General features: G+C 40.1%; 1 protein-coding gene across 1 annotated transcript; it reads right to left on the bottom strand.

The window, feature by feature from the left end:
- Positions 1 to 1,883: 1,883 nt before the first annotated feature.
- Positions 1,884 to 15,874, bottom strand: LOC308320543 (ceramide synthase 2-like). Its single transcript, XM_080771048.1, has 11 exons — positions 15,785 to 15,874; positions 14,328 to 14,504; positions 11,804 to 11,921; positions 9,731 to 9,849; positions 9,589 to 9,646; positions 9,308 to 9,358; positions 7,095 to 7,187; positions 5,360 to 5,488; positions 2,845 to 2,951; positions 2,356 to 2,512; positions 1,884 to 2,088 (listed from the first exon to the last, which is right to left on the bottom strand). Exons 2-11 carry the CDS (start codon positions 14,501 to 14,503, stop codon positions 1,888 to 1,890), a joined length of 1,209 nt encoding a protein of 402 aa, XP_080627174.1. The 5' UTR covers position 14,504; positions 15,785 to 15,874; the 3' UTR covers positions 1,884 to 1,887.
- Positions 15,875 to 16,410: the final 536 nt, after the last annotated feature.

Raw genomic sequence — 16,410 nt, 5'->3', positions numbered from 1 at the left:
ATTTATTTGTAGATCTAAGGTGATTTGAGATAACTTTCATTCTATCTAGTTTCTAGTCAGAATGTAACTACATAAATTTGGGTTTTGAGTAGGTGAAATGACATTGCATATATCTGTAGTTAAGTAAAACATGCTACTGGAATTGGGATTGGCTTGCTATTGAAACATAGCACGCAACTGTGATGACTAAGGTAACTGTAAGGTGTTTCATGTCGGAACAGTCTGAGGTCATAATTGGTGTGTTTGATAGGGTTTTTCACAAGACACTAATACGATACACTTTACATTTCTATCACAACTCTGTAGTGAATGAAGTTCTTGTTTGAAACAAATTCCAGCTACGGGTGGACTCTTCATAGTGATGTTTCATATTTGCAACAATTTGGAACTGTATTACAGATATTTGCAATTGTCATTTAGGATGTGTGGTTTTCAGTGACATGACATCACCGCTGATGTTCAGCTTTGATTCAATTCATACTGTAACTTTAAATATCATTAATAATTGATTCATAGATATCTTTAAAAAATGTACTAATCGCAATGTAAAGTTGTTAATAGCGTATGTTAAATACGGATAGTCAAACCAATAAATTAAATGTTTACATTCAAATGAAATTAATATAAAACAACAAAAAACAATCATTTTGAAAAGGCATCAAGTCATCTTTATAATAATAATCTCCTCCACCAGAGGGAGGAATCTTTGTAACAAGTATAAGCACAAGAGGTGACACTGGAAAAAACTTGAAGAATAAAAAAAGACAAAAAAATAATTTGCCAAAGGCATCAATAAGGTATGTTTGCTATAGCTGCTCTTTAAGATTACAACAATTTTATTGTTAAAAGTACGTGAAAAGGAAATGGTTGAAAAGTCTATGATCTTCACTCAAGCATACCATGTATATTCTAGATAAGAAGCTTTGGGAACGATTTCATATGTATATATCCAGCAGCTCTTGGTTCTAATATGCTTAGTTTAAAAATAATGCATTCTGTATACCAGCTAACATTACTTTGGTTTTGTGAAAGAAATCTCAATAAGTTCTGTCCTACTGATCTAAGAGACAAGGAAAACAAATGAATAGTTTGGTAGCAGATATTTTTGTCTAGAAACAATTTAACTACGTATGTAGCATGTGGACAAATCTCAAATCTGATGGAGAAAACTGTGCATAGATATAATCTTTAAATGACATGCACAATAAATGTTTATTGGATTGACTATTCAAATGTATATTTCAAAACAAAAAGTGCAGTCCTTATTCTTAGTCTAACAGGATAAGAACCTGGCCTTGTCTGAAATCATGGACCTTGCGGTGAGTATAAAAATAAGTCATAGTTCTCAACCTTTTATGGATCAGGGCCCACTTGAAAATCTCAAAGGTGTTTGCGGCCCACTCATCTGACCACTTAACACACAGATGGGTGGGCTGTGTGCATTTTCAGAGCATCAATCAATCGATTGTGCTCTGGCTTCAGTAGAACTAATGTAGTATACTTTAAGTTAAGCTATTTTGCTCCTTTGTACATAAAGTGTTTTGTATTTGTTGATGTATTATTGTACATTGTTTTTGACTAATGAAGTATTCAATCAATCAATCAATCAATCAATCAATTAATCCATTTAGTGGTATGACAATGAAAACAGACCAAAAATACCATTACATTTTCTTTTACGTCTGTATTTCTCAATATTAATGTTATATTAACAATAAATAATCGTAGTGTTTTTTCCAATTATTTTGGGGCCCACTTGCAATACCATCGCAGCCCACATGTTGAGAACCGCTGTAGTACAGTATTTGTCTAATGCAGTAAAAAGAGCTTAACACCAACACACCTTTAGTCTTGTGCAGCAGTTCAGATGAAGGACAGAGAAGTTTACTATCTGGCTTTAGGCAGTCTGCTGTTCATACTCCTCTGGTTGGTGAGATTGTTTAAAACACAGTTGTTAGCCAGTGATACCAGCTTGGAATTAATGGTGCCCTTTCTCTGCTCCCAGCTTCTCTCCTCCTCTTCGCCCTCAGGCTCCTCCTCTTCCTCATCCTCCTCACTCTCGTCATCACTGCGTTCATCTCGTTCCACCTGTACAGAGTAGAGCAGTTGTTCTCAGACTTTAAGGACTCCCAAATTTAAAAAAAAAACATGTGACGTCATGTTGTTTAGTGTTTTTTTGTTGACGAGTGGAAATAAGCCCCCGGGCTTTATTGTGTTTTCATCCTCTGTGAATCAATCAATCAATCAATCAATGTATGATTGTTGATAATGGTTACCGATTTTACTGTATGGTCATGGCAAGTTGAAGTGTACTATATACCGTACTGACTCATTGTAAATTTGGCATGCTCTCACCTTGCCCATGAAGACAAACTTGTAGACCATGCGCAGGATGAGGTAAGCCCAGAAGACGTGCAGTGCCTGCAGCACTAATAGCAGAGCATTGAAAAAATAGTAGCCAAAGAACGGCTGGAAAAAATCCAAGGACACTACCAGTGTTGAATGGATCACTCTGAAAATGACAAAAAACAACAATATTGTGCATAAATTATACTTTGTTGTGCGATGATGTTGCACACAGAAAATAACAGATCTACATCCTGACTATATTTGCCAGGTGTCCTGACATGGTACAGACAGTAATGCAGCACTAGCCAATATCACAATTTTTGTGAATTGTAAAACATTTATATTATATTTATATTTCCGCATCTGATGGAGGCATAATGCAAAGGACTTTGGGATAAACAGCAACCATTGTGATACCTTCCTGCATTAGACTGCAAGGATATAATGTTCCTTGACTTGCATTTATATCTTAAACATTGCACCACCATGTCTCACCTGCCAGGGAACACAACAAGTCTAGTGACCAAGAAGACCATGGAAAAGATTACAAACAGCGTGTCACAAGTCCTCCTCCAGCCAGCATAGTTGAACATCTTAGCAGACTTAGGAGAAAAGAATAGTTATGATCAGTTATGCCTATGGTACCGATACTATTTTTGACATTTTAAGTGTGCAATACAGCCTTCCTGATCATAACCCTTATGCAATGGAGTTTTTTTTACAAGCAAGTTATTCATGTTAACAAAATATTCAAACAAATTAAAGTAAATTTCTTCTATTCCAAAATGGTCAAAATATTCAGCCTAAAGTCTTCCAGTAGTATGGCGGCTCCTGGTGGCTCAAGCAGTTAGTGCATGTACAGTACTACCGAAATAGCTACATTATCATGGGTTCAAATGTGGTTCGTGACCTCCGTCAAACTCGTGATGTGATCCCCACTATCTGACCATTCTTTGCTCCCCTGTATTATGTAATAAATAAACACATGCTGTGTTGTACAAGTCAACAGGCAGAACCTGACACCCTACTATTGTCCACTAAATGTCTATTGTCTCCGTTTCAACCCCACCAGAGGACAGGCGACATCTAGTCGCATGTCACCCCAGAGGTCATATGAGTAGTCGTGAACATTACACCAGCTCTAAACTGCAACCAGGCATTTTGGAGATGTTATCAGTGAAATATGAGACTGTGCCAAAGAAGGCCATATTAAAATGGAATACAATTATGCAGACTAGAGAATTTAGTTTTTGTTTTTATGTATGTATGTATGTATGTATTTGCCTATTTGGTTAAAATGGGTAGGGTTTAAAAAAAGGCAAAAGTTTGCTCTGGTGCACTGGCCTAAAAGTGGGTCCTTAAAAACTGCTAAAACGTCTGAAATGTATGTATGTAGGTATGTATGTATGTATGTGTGTAGTATTTATAAATTAGTATGTAATGCATTACTATTTATGGCCCCAGTGTATCACGTTATATTGGACATTACAGTACAGTAAAATGTTTAGGGTGTTGGGATGGAAATACTCTTGCAGTGAATAAACAAAGCCTGCATTCAAGTCTAGTTCAGCATAACCTTTGTGAAAACTACTGTCAACAGTCATAGAAGAATGATCACACTGTGCAACATTTCCGGTACCTCCATGCATTGTATCAGTAGCCAATAGTATTTTCTTATTGTTTGGTCGTCAACAGCCATTCTTCCACCACCAGCCATAATTTTCCTCATTTGCACTATTTTCTCGTACAAACGCGGCGCAAGACAACGTGCTTTGAGCTTGTCGATCTGCTACTTTTGCCATTTCTGCATTTGAATCCTGAAAATCTTTTGGACATGTGACGTTTCCACCTGACAAAGACGCCATATTTGGGTGAAGTTTCAGTTTTCTGCCCCCGATTCACTACCATAAAATTAAAGTTAAAGGTAGGGTTGGTAGTATTTTGTTTTAGTTAAAATAAGTGTAAAATAGCTCTATATTCTGATATTCTTTACTATTTTGTTCAGTAGTACAGTACCGATCAGTAAATATGTGTAGCCTACTTCCTTGGCCTAGGCACGCGCACAAGGCATTTGGAACAAACAAACAGACAGACCCTGTTCTAGATAGCTGGCTTCCTACAGAGCCACACCATATGAACTTTAAAGATGGAGTGCCGTGATCTTTTTCCACCCTAAAACATGATCATTAGGTATTATTACTATATCACTGTTGTTTTCATTGGCACGTTTGACTGTCAAGGTTTCAGCCTCCAGGAAGAAACCCTGAATACAAAAGGAAGACATCATTGCACACGGAGGAGGTGATCGACCCAGCCTCTTTGTGTGAATAATCCCCTTCCGATTAAACTTCGGCCCCAACCTGTGCATACTGTATATTTCATGCTTAGAGGAAATGTATATGTTACTTTAAATTATTATTGTTATATCAATTACTGTTACTGTGTTAACTTATTATTCATGTCATGTGTGAGTGGATGGGACCCGAATGGAAACAAGGCCGCAAGGTCTTTCTTCGGTGAAATCCTTTTTTGGACAAAAATGCCTGACTGTACATTGTGCTGTTTGCATTTATGTTGCCTAATAAAATATTCAATCAATCAAAAAACATTGTCACCTCATAAACACATGAGAAACTTGAAAAAATCACGGCACTCCATCTTTAAGTGTGGGGATTCCTGACAGAGTCCATTTAATAGTTCATTGTTGTGAAATGCTATAATAGTTTTTGTCTCAACCATAGAAATAGAAAAGAATGGACATTTTCATTCAATAGAAAGTATGCAATCCACAATGTATTTGATGTGGAATCGTGTACTCCACGGATTGAATGGTATCCATAGCAATAAACATCATTGGGTCCCCCAGCAAAGTAGGTGGCTATGAACATGGAAGTAGGGCACTTCTGACCTGGCTGGCTGTCTATGCTATGATATATTTATGTTGTCAACATACTAGTTTGTTAGAAATCAACAAACCATAAGAACTCCATATAAAGTCAGCCATGCTCACCTCAAGAAGAATGTCAGAGGAATCGTGCACTAGCATCACCAGTGTGCCAATCCTCACATAGTTGGCACAGTAGGAGAAACCAATGAGAAATATGGTGGCAATGTGATGGATTATCTGCTCCTTGAAATCCTGGATACATAAGACACACACATAGAAACCCAAACAGACACAAAGAGAGAAAGACACGCACGCACGCACGCACGCACGCACGCACACGCACACACACACACACACACACACACACACACACACACACACACACACACACACACACACACACAGTGAGAGAGAGAGAGAGAGAGAGAGAGAGAGAGAGAGAGAGAGAGAGAGAGAGAGACACGTGAATATTCACGACAAGACCACACAGAATTAGAAGGATATAATATAACCTGTGTTTCAGCAGTTCTGAATCTGTGGTTGTATAAATAAGTAGTAGTACATTTACTGTAAAGGTGGTTTCACAAACTGTCCAGATGAATTTGTCTTTGAAAGTCAAGCTCAATTATCCTTTGATCAACAGCGGAAATCCAGTAAGAATCTGTATTGTACACAATGCCAACTGTGGAGAGGTATTAGTTCATGTTCGTCTTTATAATTTGTTTGCAGTGATTTTGAGAAATCGAGATAGCCAAAAATAATAGTCCTAATGGTGCAGACGAGGCTGAAATTCATGTTGAAGGTTCAGTGGTTAGCACTGTTGTTTGCTTTACAGCAAGAAAGTCCTGGGTTCAAACCAGACGGGCATTTCTGTGTACTGTCTTCTGGGTGCTCCTAATTCTTCACACACCAAAAGAGGCATGTTAGGGACATATCAGTGCCCCTAACCAAAGAGGCATGTTAGGGACATATCAGTGCCCCCTAACCAAAGAGGCATGTTAGGGACATATCAGTGCCCCTAACCAAAGAGGCATGTTAGGGACATATCAGTGCCCCTAACCAAAGAGGCATGTTAGGGACATATCAGTGCCCCTAACCAAAGAGGCATGTTAGGGACATATCAGTGCCCCTAACCAAAGAGGCATGTTAGGGACATATCAGTGCCCCTAACCAAAGAGGCATGTTAGGGACATATCAGTGCCCCTAACCAAAGAGGCATGTTAGGGACATATCTCCATATCAGTGCCCCTAACCAAAGAGGCATGTTAGGGACATATCAGTGCCCCTAACCAAAGAGGCATGTTAGGGACATATCTCCATATCAGTGCCCCTAACCAAAGAGGCATGTTAGGGACATATCAGTGCCCCTAACCAAAGAGGCATGTTAGGGACATATCAGTGCCCCTAACCAAAGAGGCATGTTAGGGACATATCTCCATATCAGTGCCCCTAACCAAAGAGGCATGTTAGGGACATATCAGTGCCCCTAACCAAAGAGGCATGTTAGGGACATATCAGTGCCCCTAACCAAGGCAGTGTTGCTAATAGTTAGACTTGGTCAAATGTGGAGGACAAATTTACCCATGGATTTAAGTATAACTTAACAAACGTAATACAGGAGTGTAGCCCACCCTTCTCAAAGTATTTTTTAAATACTGTACATATGTCCAATACCAGGCCGAGCAGTGTCACTGGCGTTTGACAGTGGATTTAATCAAACAAAATCAGATTTTAAAAAGAAATGTATTTGACTAATTGGATAACATTTAACTTTAGTAGTTTTCCCCCAAAGCAAGAAAGTTGTTCTGTGCCGTTAAAAGTAGTGTGCACATATGATTGAAAACCAGAATATACTCACTTTCCGCTTCACATCCACAGAAACACACAAAAGGAGAGACCAGTAGAATCCAAGCTCCAGAATGTAGTACCAGTAATGAGCCTCAGCCACAGGCTAATGGGAGAGAAAGAGACGAAGCTTTAAATCAGTGATACAATGGAGATATGTTATAGACAGAATATAGTTATATTGGTCAAAAGACACCATTAGATTAAATTGTGAGGTTTGGAACATTCGGTTAATAAGGTCAGAAAACACAGAAGGTAAGTAAACGAACAAACAAACACTTGACACAGTGGTGAAACTCACTTACTACGACTTGGTGTCTTATGTACTCGATCAAAGCGGTGGCTTTCAAATAGGTCTTTGTCTTCCTATATTTCCTTTAGTTACAAAAGACCAAGGCAAGTCATTCAAGAGTTAACATTGTAAGAAAAGCCCACCAGGGACCACCAGCACCCACACAGCATTTGGCTCCATGCCAGACTTGTGCTGAGAAAGATCAGTCAGTGGAGCTGGAAGGTTCACCAAGGAAGCCTTTGTCCTAAAAACTATCCCCCTGAGACTGTACAGCTAAGCATTTACCACCCTATCTGTGTGTGTGTGTGTGTGTGTGTGTGTGTGTGTGTGTGTGTGTGTGTGTGTGTGTGTGTGTGTGTGTGTGTGTGTGTGTGTGTGTGCGTGTGTGCATGTGTGCGAGCGCGCATGTATGCGTGCGCATGTGTCCAAAGTCTGTGTGTCTCAGGGAGCTTTTTGGGAACCCACTGCAGTAAACAACTAAAACCTTACCTCGCATTCTAAACAGGACACGTGCTTATGTGTGTGCCGCCGTTTTCCCAGCTATTGCACAGAAAAGGGCAAGCCCCCCTGGCCTTGAGGCCGGACTGCCTATAATAAACGTAGTAGTGAATTTACTGACGTGTGAATATTGTTAAATAATCTAAATGCTTTTTCAGGGGGAGGGCGTTGAAATGCACAGAAAGAGATGGTGGCACATGACTATCGAATAAAAAAAGGGAAAAAAAAAACTCCCACGCACGCAGCACGCGTCTCTACCGCTCCCATAAGACAATGGAGGGAAGTTTACTGAAGCATTTAACTCCTAAAAACACATCCTCTTGCCCTGAAAGGATATGGAAAGGAATGGGTCGACAGCTCAATGCCTTCTAGCTGCAGGGCTGTTATCAATGTTTTGAGGTTACAATAACCCCCACGAGGAAGGGTGGTGTGTCCTGCAGGAATGTCACCCCCTCAGAGTGTACGGTACATGCACCTAGTGTACAGTACATCAACCTGGCAGCCCAGCAGAGATGTCAGCTTTTCACTGTACTATCACACTGACAACTAAAATAAAAGCAAATATTTATTCTATTGTTAACGCTGTACGTCTGTACAAAACTTGGAAGATGAATTAATCAATCCGCAGGGACCTTGTTTGTGACACGTTTGTTCACTATGTAGATATGTTGGATTTATTGCGACCGTAGTTCGCATTTACTATGAAAACGTGCATTTCCCGTCAGTTCATTAGTTCGTTCGTCACCCCAGGCATGACCATATATGGGAATGCCTATATATGGAGAGCCCTGGTGTCATCAATATTGGCCAGCAACTCTACATCTGACCTCAAACCCTTAGATCTCCATATATGGCATGTTGTTCTGACATTCCATATGTTGATCCTTCCCCATCCATCCTTCCTCCTCGATGTCTCCCTTTTGACTGATACCTGTCAATTCAAACTCTAGACGGGCCTGCCCCAAAGTTATTAGTGAAGATTAAATAGATATTCACAGATTGGGTTAAGATATCGTTTAAGATGTCGTTTAAGGGAAGTACTGCACTAGCCTATCACAGATATGCAATTATGCCAGCACTGAAGTTAGTCTAGAAAGGTGTGTACAAATCTCTGCCAGGAGACCTGCCCGCCTACCTCCATCATTCTGTCAGTGTGGTGCATACAGTATGATGAAGTGTGAAGTGTGAAGTATGATGAAGTGTGTATGAAAAGGCACCAGCCAATGGGGGGAAGGTACAGGACTGTCATTACAGTACGCATCATTACAGTGAAACCAGAGTGTATCTTTCACTCACTCATCAGTAAATGAATAAATAATAATAATAATAATAATAAATACATATTTGTTGATAAATCCCTAGCAGAAACATTTGATCATTTTCATCATTCATTAATTATCATAGCATATGAACTTATTACTTAATTGTTTGCTCACCTGTTTGGGGTAGCCCCTCCAGCACTCTCTGTGGTCCCAGAACCATGGAGTCTGTGTGATTGAGAGGAAACCCATTAGAATGGACTCCTCCACCAGAAGAATCAGCTTCTACAAATGCCTACAGACTACGATTTGTTACTCCTATAACTACTATAACCTATAACCATGTGTTACTCCTATACCATTTGTTACTCCTATACTAACTATAATAGCAAAGCTGTTGGAATGGTAACTAAGCGTCCCAAACTGTCACAGTGCCAGAATGAGATGCACAGACTTACATTAATTAGAGAAGTAAGACCTCCTGTGAATGCTGTAAGATAAAAGACAAACCGCCACCTGCACAGACAATCCACATTTCACAATCGCATCACTATTATGTATTGACATTATAGTAACAGATGAAAAAACTAAAATGCTCACGAGGCCTCGCAGAACTTTTTGGTGTTGCTGGGCCGGTCCTGGTTCCTTCTGTGTCGGAACCAGGTCTGAATCTGTCTCTGGGAGAGTCCACACTGCTTCACTAACACCACCACCTCACTCTGTGTGCATATGTACACAGACATTTTGATGTAAGTCATTAGTACAGTAGGTATTATTACTTGTATGTGTATTACCAGCCTCAGCTCATCACTGTCTATCACTGGCAGTTCCTGTATCACTTCATTAGAAGAGAATGTACAGCAGCAGAGTGCAACAGTTAATCAACTAATCGATTATAAAAAATCAATAAATCAAGTACTCAATTTCCCAAAATACCCCCCCCCCCCCCAATTTTTTTTGCATGAGACCGTTGTACAATAAAGTATAAAATAGGGCTTCAGTTATTAATCAGACTAATCAGTTTAATCGTTTATATTAAAAAAATGTGTTTTCAGTAATAGGAAAAACTTTTAAGTAATTATAAAAAACATATTTAATCCTAGAAGATCAATACACATGCATTTGTGACACAGATTCCTCAAGAGCAATTTACTATTTACTAGCACATGATCTTATTGTGGACTGGCTGGTGTATACATGCCAGAGAGAAAACAAAGGGCATTAGACAGGTGCTGCTAGAACTAGCAGGATTAACATCACATAGACTTTCACAACCCAGGGGGACACACAGGTCTTATGGAAATGGAATATTTGCAAATCAGCCAGGAAACTATTTCCACACACAATACCATGGCAATGTCCACACACAATGCTCATTATGTTAGTTAGTATTTCCATGATCTGACATGTGACAATGAGCCACATGATATGGCTGCACGTGTGTGCTTCTGAAGTCAACAAATGGGTATAGCGTTCCACCTAAAGGTCTGCAGAGAGTGAGAAACAAAAAAAACACTCTGCATTAAACTGCATACAGCTTAATTGTATTGTCTTTATGTACAAATATTTTGAATAGGATTTCCCATCAAGCTAAATGTACTTCTAAGTACTATGTTCAGAAAGGTAATGAGGACAGCTGAATATAATATAAAGCATCAAACCTAATCAATTATCTTATCGTCTCTGTCGGGTGGAAACCTCATTATGTATTATGTCTAGAACTGTTACTTTCCAGGATACAAGTTCAAAAATATCAAAAGTATCAAAAGTAGCTCCATGCTTTTGTGTGACTGCACGAAGAAGGACTTTAATTATGGAGAAAAAACCAAAAGACACAAAAAGTTGAAATATGGTGACAGGAGGTTTCTGCCCGGCGTTGACGTTATACAACAAAGGGTTAGAGCGTGACTCATCATGACTACATGAGATTCGCTGGGAATTTCCTTTTATTAAATGTGCTCATGTCTTCCTCCATGCCGAGCCAGAGAGCAGACAACTCATGCAAATCACATTTCTGCCTGACCCGCAGGCTGACGTGCATGAATCCACTTAAAGCATAAAACCACACCACATTCCATGTTAGATTGATGCCACCTGTCACAATCACATATCCAATCGTGTTAATACAACTGCAGTGCATTTACACTGCACTGGTTATGAACATTATGAAAGCAGATCCATGATGAAGTGAAAATCACAGTTTGATCAGGTCATGTATTATAGACACTTATACTGTATAGTATAGTGCATACACAGTACAGTATGTCTGTGGAGGCTTGCAGTGGAAAATGGGTGGGTTCCAGAATCCACACACAGTTTTACCTCTGCATGCTGCGACAAAATGTCAGATTTTTTTTGTAGTCAGCAAAAAGAAAGGTGTTCGAGAATAAGAGAGCTATAGTTTGCTAATATGTCGTGCATTGCATACTAATCTGTTCTTGGTTATGATGAACCATCTGTATTCCATTAATATTACTAAAGCTATGATGTAGTAGAGTTGTGTGTGTGTGTGTGTGTGTGTGTGTGTGTGTGTGTGTGTGTGTGTGTGTGTGTGTGTGTGTGTGTGTGTGTGTGTGTGTGTGTGTGTGTGTGTGTGTGTGTGTGTGTGTATATGTGTATGTGTATGTATTATGTATGTGACATAGACATACAGGCCACACAAAATGTACGAACCTGTGAGGGCTGATGATTGTTCTGTTTGTAGAAGGTTTCCAGCTTTGGAACAAATGGAACTCGAATCCGCACCTGATCCTTCACACCTAAACCTCTACTTAATGGGAGGGCTACGACCCTGAAACACCAAGAGGAGAGGACAGGACAAGAGGCAATTAGTTGGCCAATCAAAACAAAGACACAATGGTTATTTATTTATCCATGCTTAGTTTATTATGTCAGAGAACTCAGCCTGCAGAGCGGCTGTTCTTCTGAACATATTGTGACATTTGGCCAGACAGCCTTTGTCCTATAGCTTATGAGCCATTAACAGACACTTGATATGTGTCTCTGTGTGAGTGTGTGCATGTGTGTGTGTGTGTGTGTGTGTGTGTGTGTGTGTGTGTGTGTGTGTGTGTGTGTGTGTGTGTGTGTGCATGCGTGCGTGCATGCGTGCGTGCATGCATGCGTGCAACGTGCATGCGTGCCTGCCTGTGTGCGTTTCTGCGTGCGTGTGTGTGAGAGAGAGAGAGAGAGAGAGAGAGAGAGAAAGAGACGAGAACAAAAGCACAATAATGAGAGGACTGACATATTGGGGAAGAGGATGTGAGTTTCAGAACAGAATAGGAGGTCTGATAATGCAAACCAATGCATGTTATTGATACTCCCACTCATGAATACCTGATGAAGAAGACAAAAAACAACAACAGCTGCAATGTGGAAGGCGCACATGTAGCAGAAGCAGTTGTTACATTGTATAGCTTGTAATGGAGAAACATGCAAAAGACGAGTCGCTTATCTGTTAACCCATCATCTGTGCACCCTGTGTCGCTAGGCTAATCTAGTTTGGATTCCTTTATGTTAGCCAGGGTAAGGATGTCTTCAGAATTGACTGTATTTCCATTTTACCCTGACAGCATCCTTGGGGAGGGGGAAACCACACCCGAGGATGACGACAGAGAATGCTCTCCTCTCCCTCATGCAATTATTACTGCAATTTTTCCACCTCTGCTGAGAGGTCTCCAGGCAGTAGACAGTAACACCTCACCAAGAACATGATAATGGGTACAGTTAGTAGTTTATGTTTCGGTATCAGAAGATGTTTGCAGACTGGATGGTTTTCCAGTCATTATTACCCAAATGCAGCGGTTCCCATCCTTTGCTGCATCATGGCCATCTTGAAACTTTTGGTCAGACTATTAGTCCAGTTTTCGGAGAGAGGTGACCACCGAAAAGGGTTCAAAGGAGTTACAAGGAGAGATTTGTTGTGTGAGTGGTGACTGCGGCGTGACATCATGTTGTAGTTTTTGGTGGTCACCTCTTCACCGAAAACTGGACTATGAATAGGCCTTTAAGTGAGTACTTTGGGTATATTTTTCAAGGTTTTTCAAGGTTTTAAAGAAGAAAGAAATCTTAATATTGCTTTTATATATATATATATATATATATATATATATATATAGGGGCCCACCTGCAGTATCCTCACTGCCGAGTGGGCCATTTTGGGGTGTTTTTTGGAAAAACCCCAGCAGCGCGAAAAGGCTGAATGTTTCAATTTATTGTTCACATTTATTTACCTGCTTCCGAGCTGAAACATTTTCAACTTGGGCGTTTGGAAATGTTTTTAGGCTCACAATGCTATTAGCAGCCTGATAATGTGCAGAAGCTTTTTCTATGATGTGCTTAAAGGAAAACTTTGCACATTTTCATCCAAAATCCCATTGTTCTGTATTTGTATGTATGTATCACGATACAATGAAATCTAGCACGTTGTTTAAGGACATTGAGCATGCAGAATATATGCTTCCTATATCCTGTGTACATAAAATATTCTAGGACTAAATTACCCATACAGAAACCAAGAGGTCATTGTGAAGTTTCCTTCAAAAAACGTCCACACACAAAGTACAAATATGGTATAATACTCCATACTGATCATGACTACTGTATAGAGTAGACTACAGCAAAGTGTTATACAGCATCAGCAGGTAAAACCGAATGCTGAGGGCTTCACTTTCAATCCAATCTATGCTCTCTGTCTCCTGGGAAAACATCCAAAAGAAACAGAGCACTTAAGCTTGCAGGCAAGTCTCACAGAGAGCTGAACAGACAGCAAACCAGCCAGTCAAGCAGACAGTAAGCGAACAGAGCAAGCAGGGTCAACAAGAAGAAATCAAATCAAGTGCTTTGAAATTCCATTTACACATTCTGAGAAACAAAGAGGATGTGTTCATGATGGCTGGTATTATACAGATATTGTGATATGAAAGTAGATCTAGTAGCCTAATTCTTGATGATGATGTACGATGATTAGAGCGCACCTCACTTTTCACATTCTACGTTCTTCTCTTTGGATATTTACTCAGTTACATCCTCAGTGTTAATTTATCCATTCGTAACTCAGAGTATACACATGTAACCAAATGGACCCACACTCTGACAGTCAACAACTGTGACTTTCAAAGTGAACATTTTGTGTGTAACTTCAGACACCTCTTTACCTACAGTAGGTCTGTTAGGACACTTGGAGGCAGGCAATTCTCACCTCTCAAAGAGGTATCTGCAGACTATGAAGCCAAGGGCCAGAGGCAGGGTATAGAGGAGGTCCCTGGGCAGAGGAGAGTGCCCCTCATCCTCCTTCTTCTCAATGTCCTGCCAGGTGATACCAGGAGGAAGCCAGTAGTCCTGTTGCCATAGCCAATCATCTAAGACTCTGTCCATCCTATAGGAGAGGTGAGGAGAGTCAGATAATAGGCTAGAAAGGATACCTGGGCTCTACACTTCAATTAAATTCACACTCTACAAAGAAGACCTGCTAAAAATATATATATTGTTTTAATATTCATGATAAACAACAGCCGGGACCCTCCATATAAGAGACACAGAGAGGGTACAACACTGCCCTGTAGGCTAGCCTAAGCCTACTCCCAGCTGCCATTTTTCTAAACCAGCACCAGCAACAGTTCACACCAGCAGTTTTGTTTCCTTTTTAATAGATCTGGAATACCTGTCCTGGAACCTATATTATTGAAAATGTTGTCAACTCATCTAAATCCTGTACCAATTTAACATAAACGACATAAATCTTTGGATCAATGCACACATTTATGTACCTATTTCCAAACAACGCAAACCTATAGTAAAGCATGCATGCACTGCCCATAGCCTTACTCAGGGCTGCAGCCCATCTCTCGCTCTATAGTCGACTGTTTCTCTCTCGCTTCACAAAAACAAATGCATTAAAGGCTAAGCTGGTGTGCGCAAACGTTCACATAACAGCATGATTGTAACTGCATGATTGATTGATTGATTGATTGATTGTTTGAAGAATTTATTAACAGTTTGGAGAATTACAGTACATTTCAAGCACAACTCAATACAAAGACTATTAACTGTGGACGACACCATAAAGCATTACACTTGGTTTACAATAGGGTCCACCCTTTTCAATTCATCAGAACATTTTTTAATACAGTTATTCAATATCCATATGAAATGGCATGCTTTCAAATAAACAATAGTCACAGATAGATCATACAGTGATGATAAAACACAGTCAGTATGATTTATGTCATGGCCCATGGGTTCCATGAGCTGAGCAATGAGGATCAGCTCGGAGCAAAATGCAATGCATCCCTCAAACAAATTAACGAACTTGAGGCCGGGAGTGGGGGGTGCCAGATTTAAAGCACTGCAATGTTAAGAGGACTACGCCTTCTTTGCAGAGACGAGTCGACTGCCTGCTGGTTTATTATTATTAATTTATTGAAGCCAAAAACCATATAAGTTTCCAAGAAGCTACAGTCTTGATCACATCACAAAATGAATCAACCATTAATAAACACAATGTGTTCTGCCAGCCCGGAATCTGATAAAATAGCAAAATAGTGTGTGTGTGTGTGTGTGTGTGTGTGTGTGTGTGTGTGTGTGTGTGTGTGTGTGTGTGTGTGTGTGTGTGTGCTATAAAAATATACATAAATTAATAGAGAGCATCGAGTTTACCTGTCCTGTCCTGTCCGGGCTCTTGTGATGGGAAGCGCAGTGATAAACGGGGCTGCTAGAAGGAGCGTTTGACGCAACCTGCTTCTGCAGGGGGCGGGACCTGGGCGGGACCCACTGTCCCCCCATCCGTCCGACCTGTGTCTGTCAATCCTGCAATCCTCTGGAAAAGTGGAAATAACAACCTGCGACAACATGGACGAGCGTAAGCATTGGATTTCCGCTAACGCTATGCAGATTTCAAAATAAATTTGAAAAAACAACAGCAACAAAATTACCTTGCGAGGAATGTCGTAGCCAAGTGGCAAACTGTGCTGATAATATTGCAACTAATTTTTATTGATTGAATTATTTCATAGTTTACGAAAGAAGTCAGTCAAACTCAAGTCACATAGTGGCTAGTGGCACAGAAAGAAATTATGTTCGGTCTGACATTATTTTTAATTCACCAACCGGAAGTCAAAGGCTTACGACTCTAGCGTTGACGCACGCGTTTGCTTGACGACGTGCACATACTGGCTCTCGTCTTTGTTGTTGTTGTCGTCACTACACTACACTGTGACTGTGCACAGTCACACACACTACTACTACTACTACTACTACTCAGCATGAACAACGCATTGTTTCCA

The sequence above is a fragment of the Protomyctophum bolini genome (assembly GCF_963924005.1).
Source record: "Protomyctophum bolini genome assembly, chromosome: 8".
Taxonomy (NCBI): domain Eukaryota; kingdom Metazoa; phylum Chordata; class Actinopteri; order Myctophiformes; family Myctophidae; genus Protomyctophum; species Protomyctophum bolini.
The sequence above is the reverse complement of the archived record's forward strand: the minus strand, read 5'-3'. Positions and strand labels throughout refer to the sequence as shown.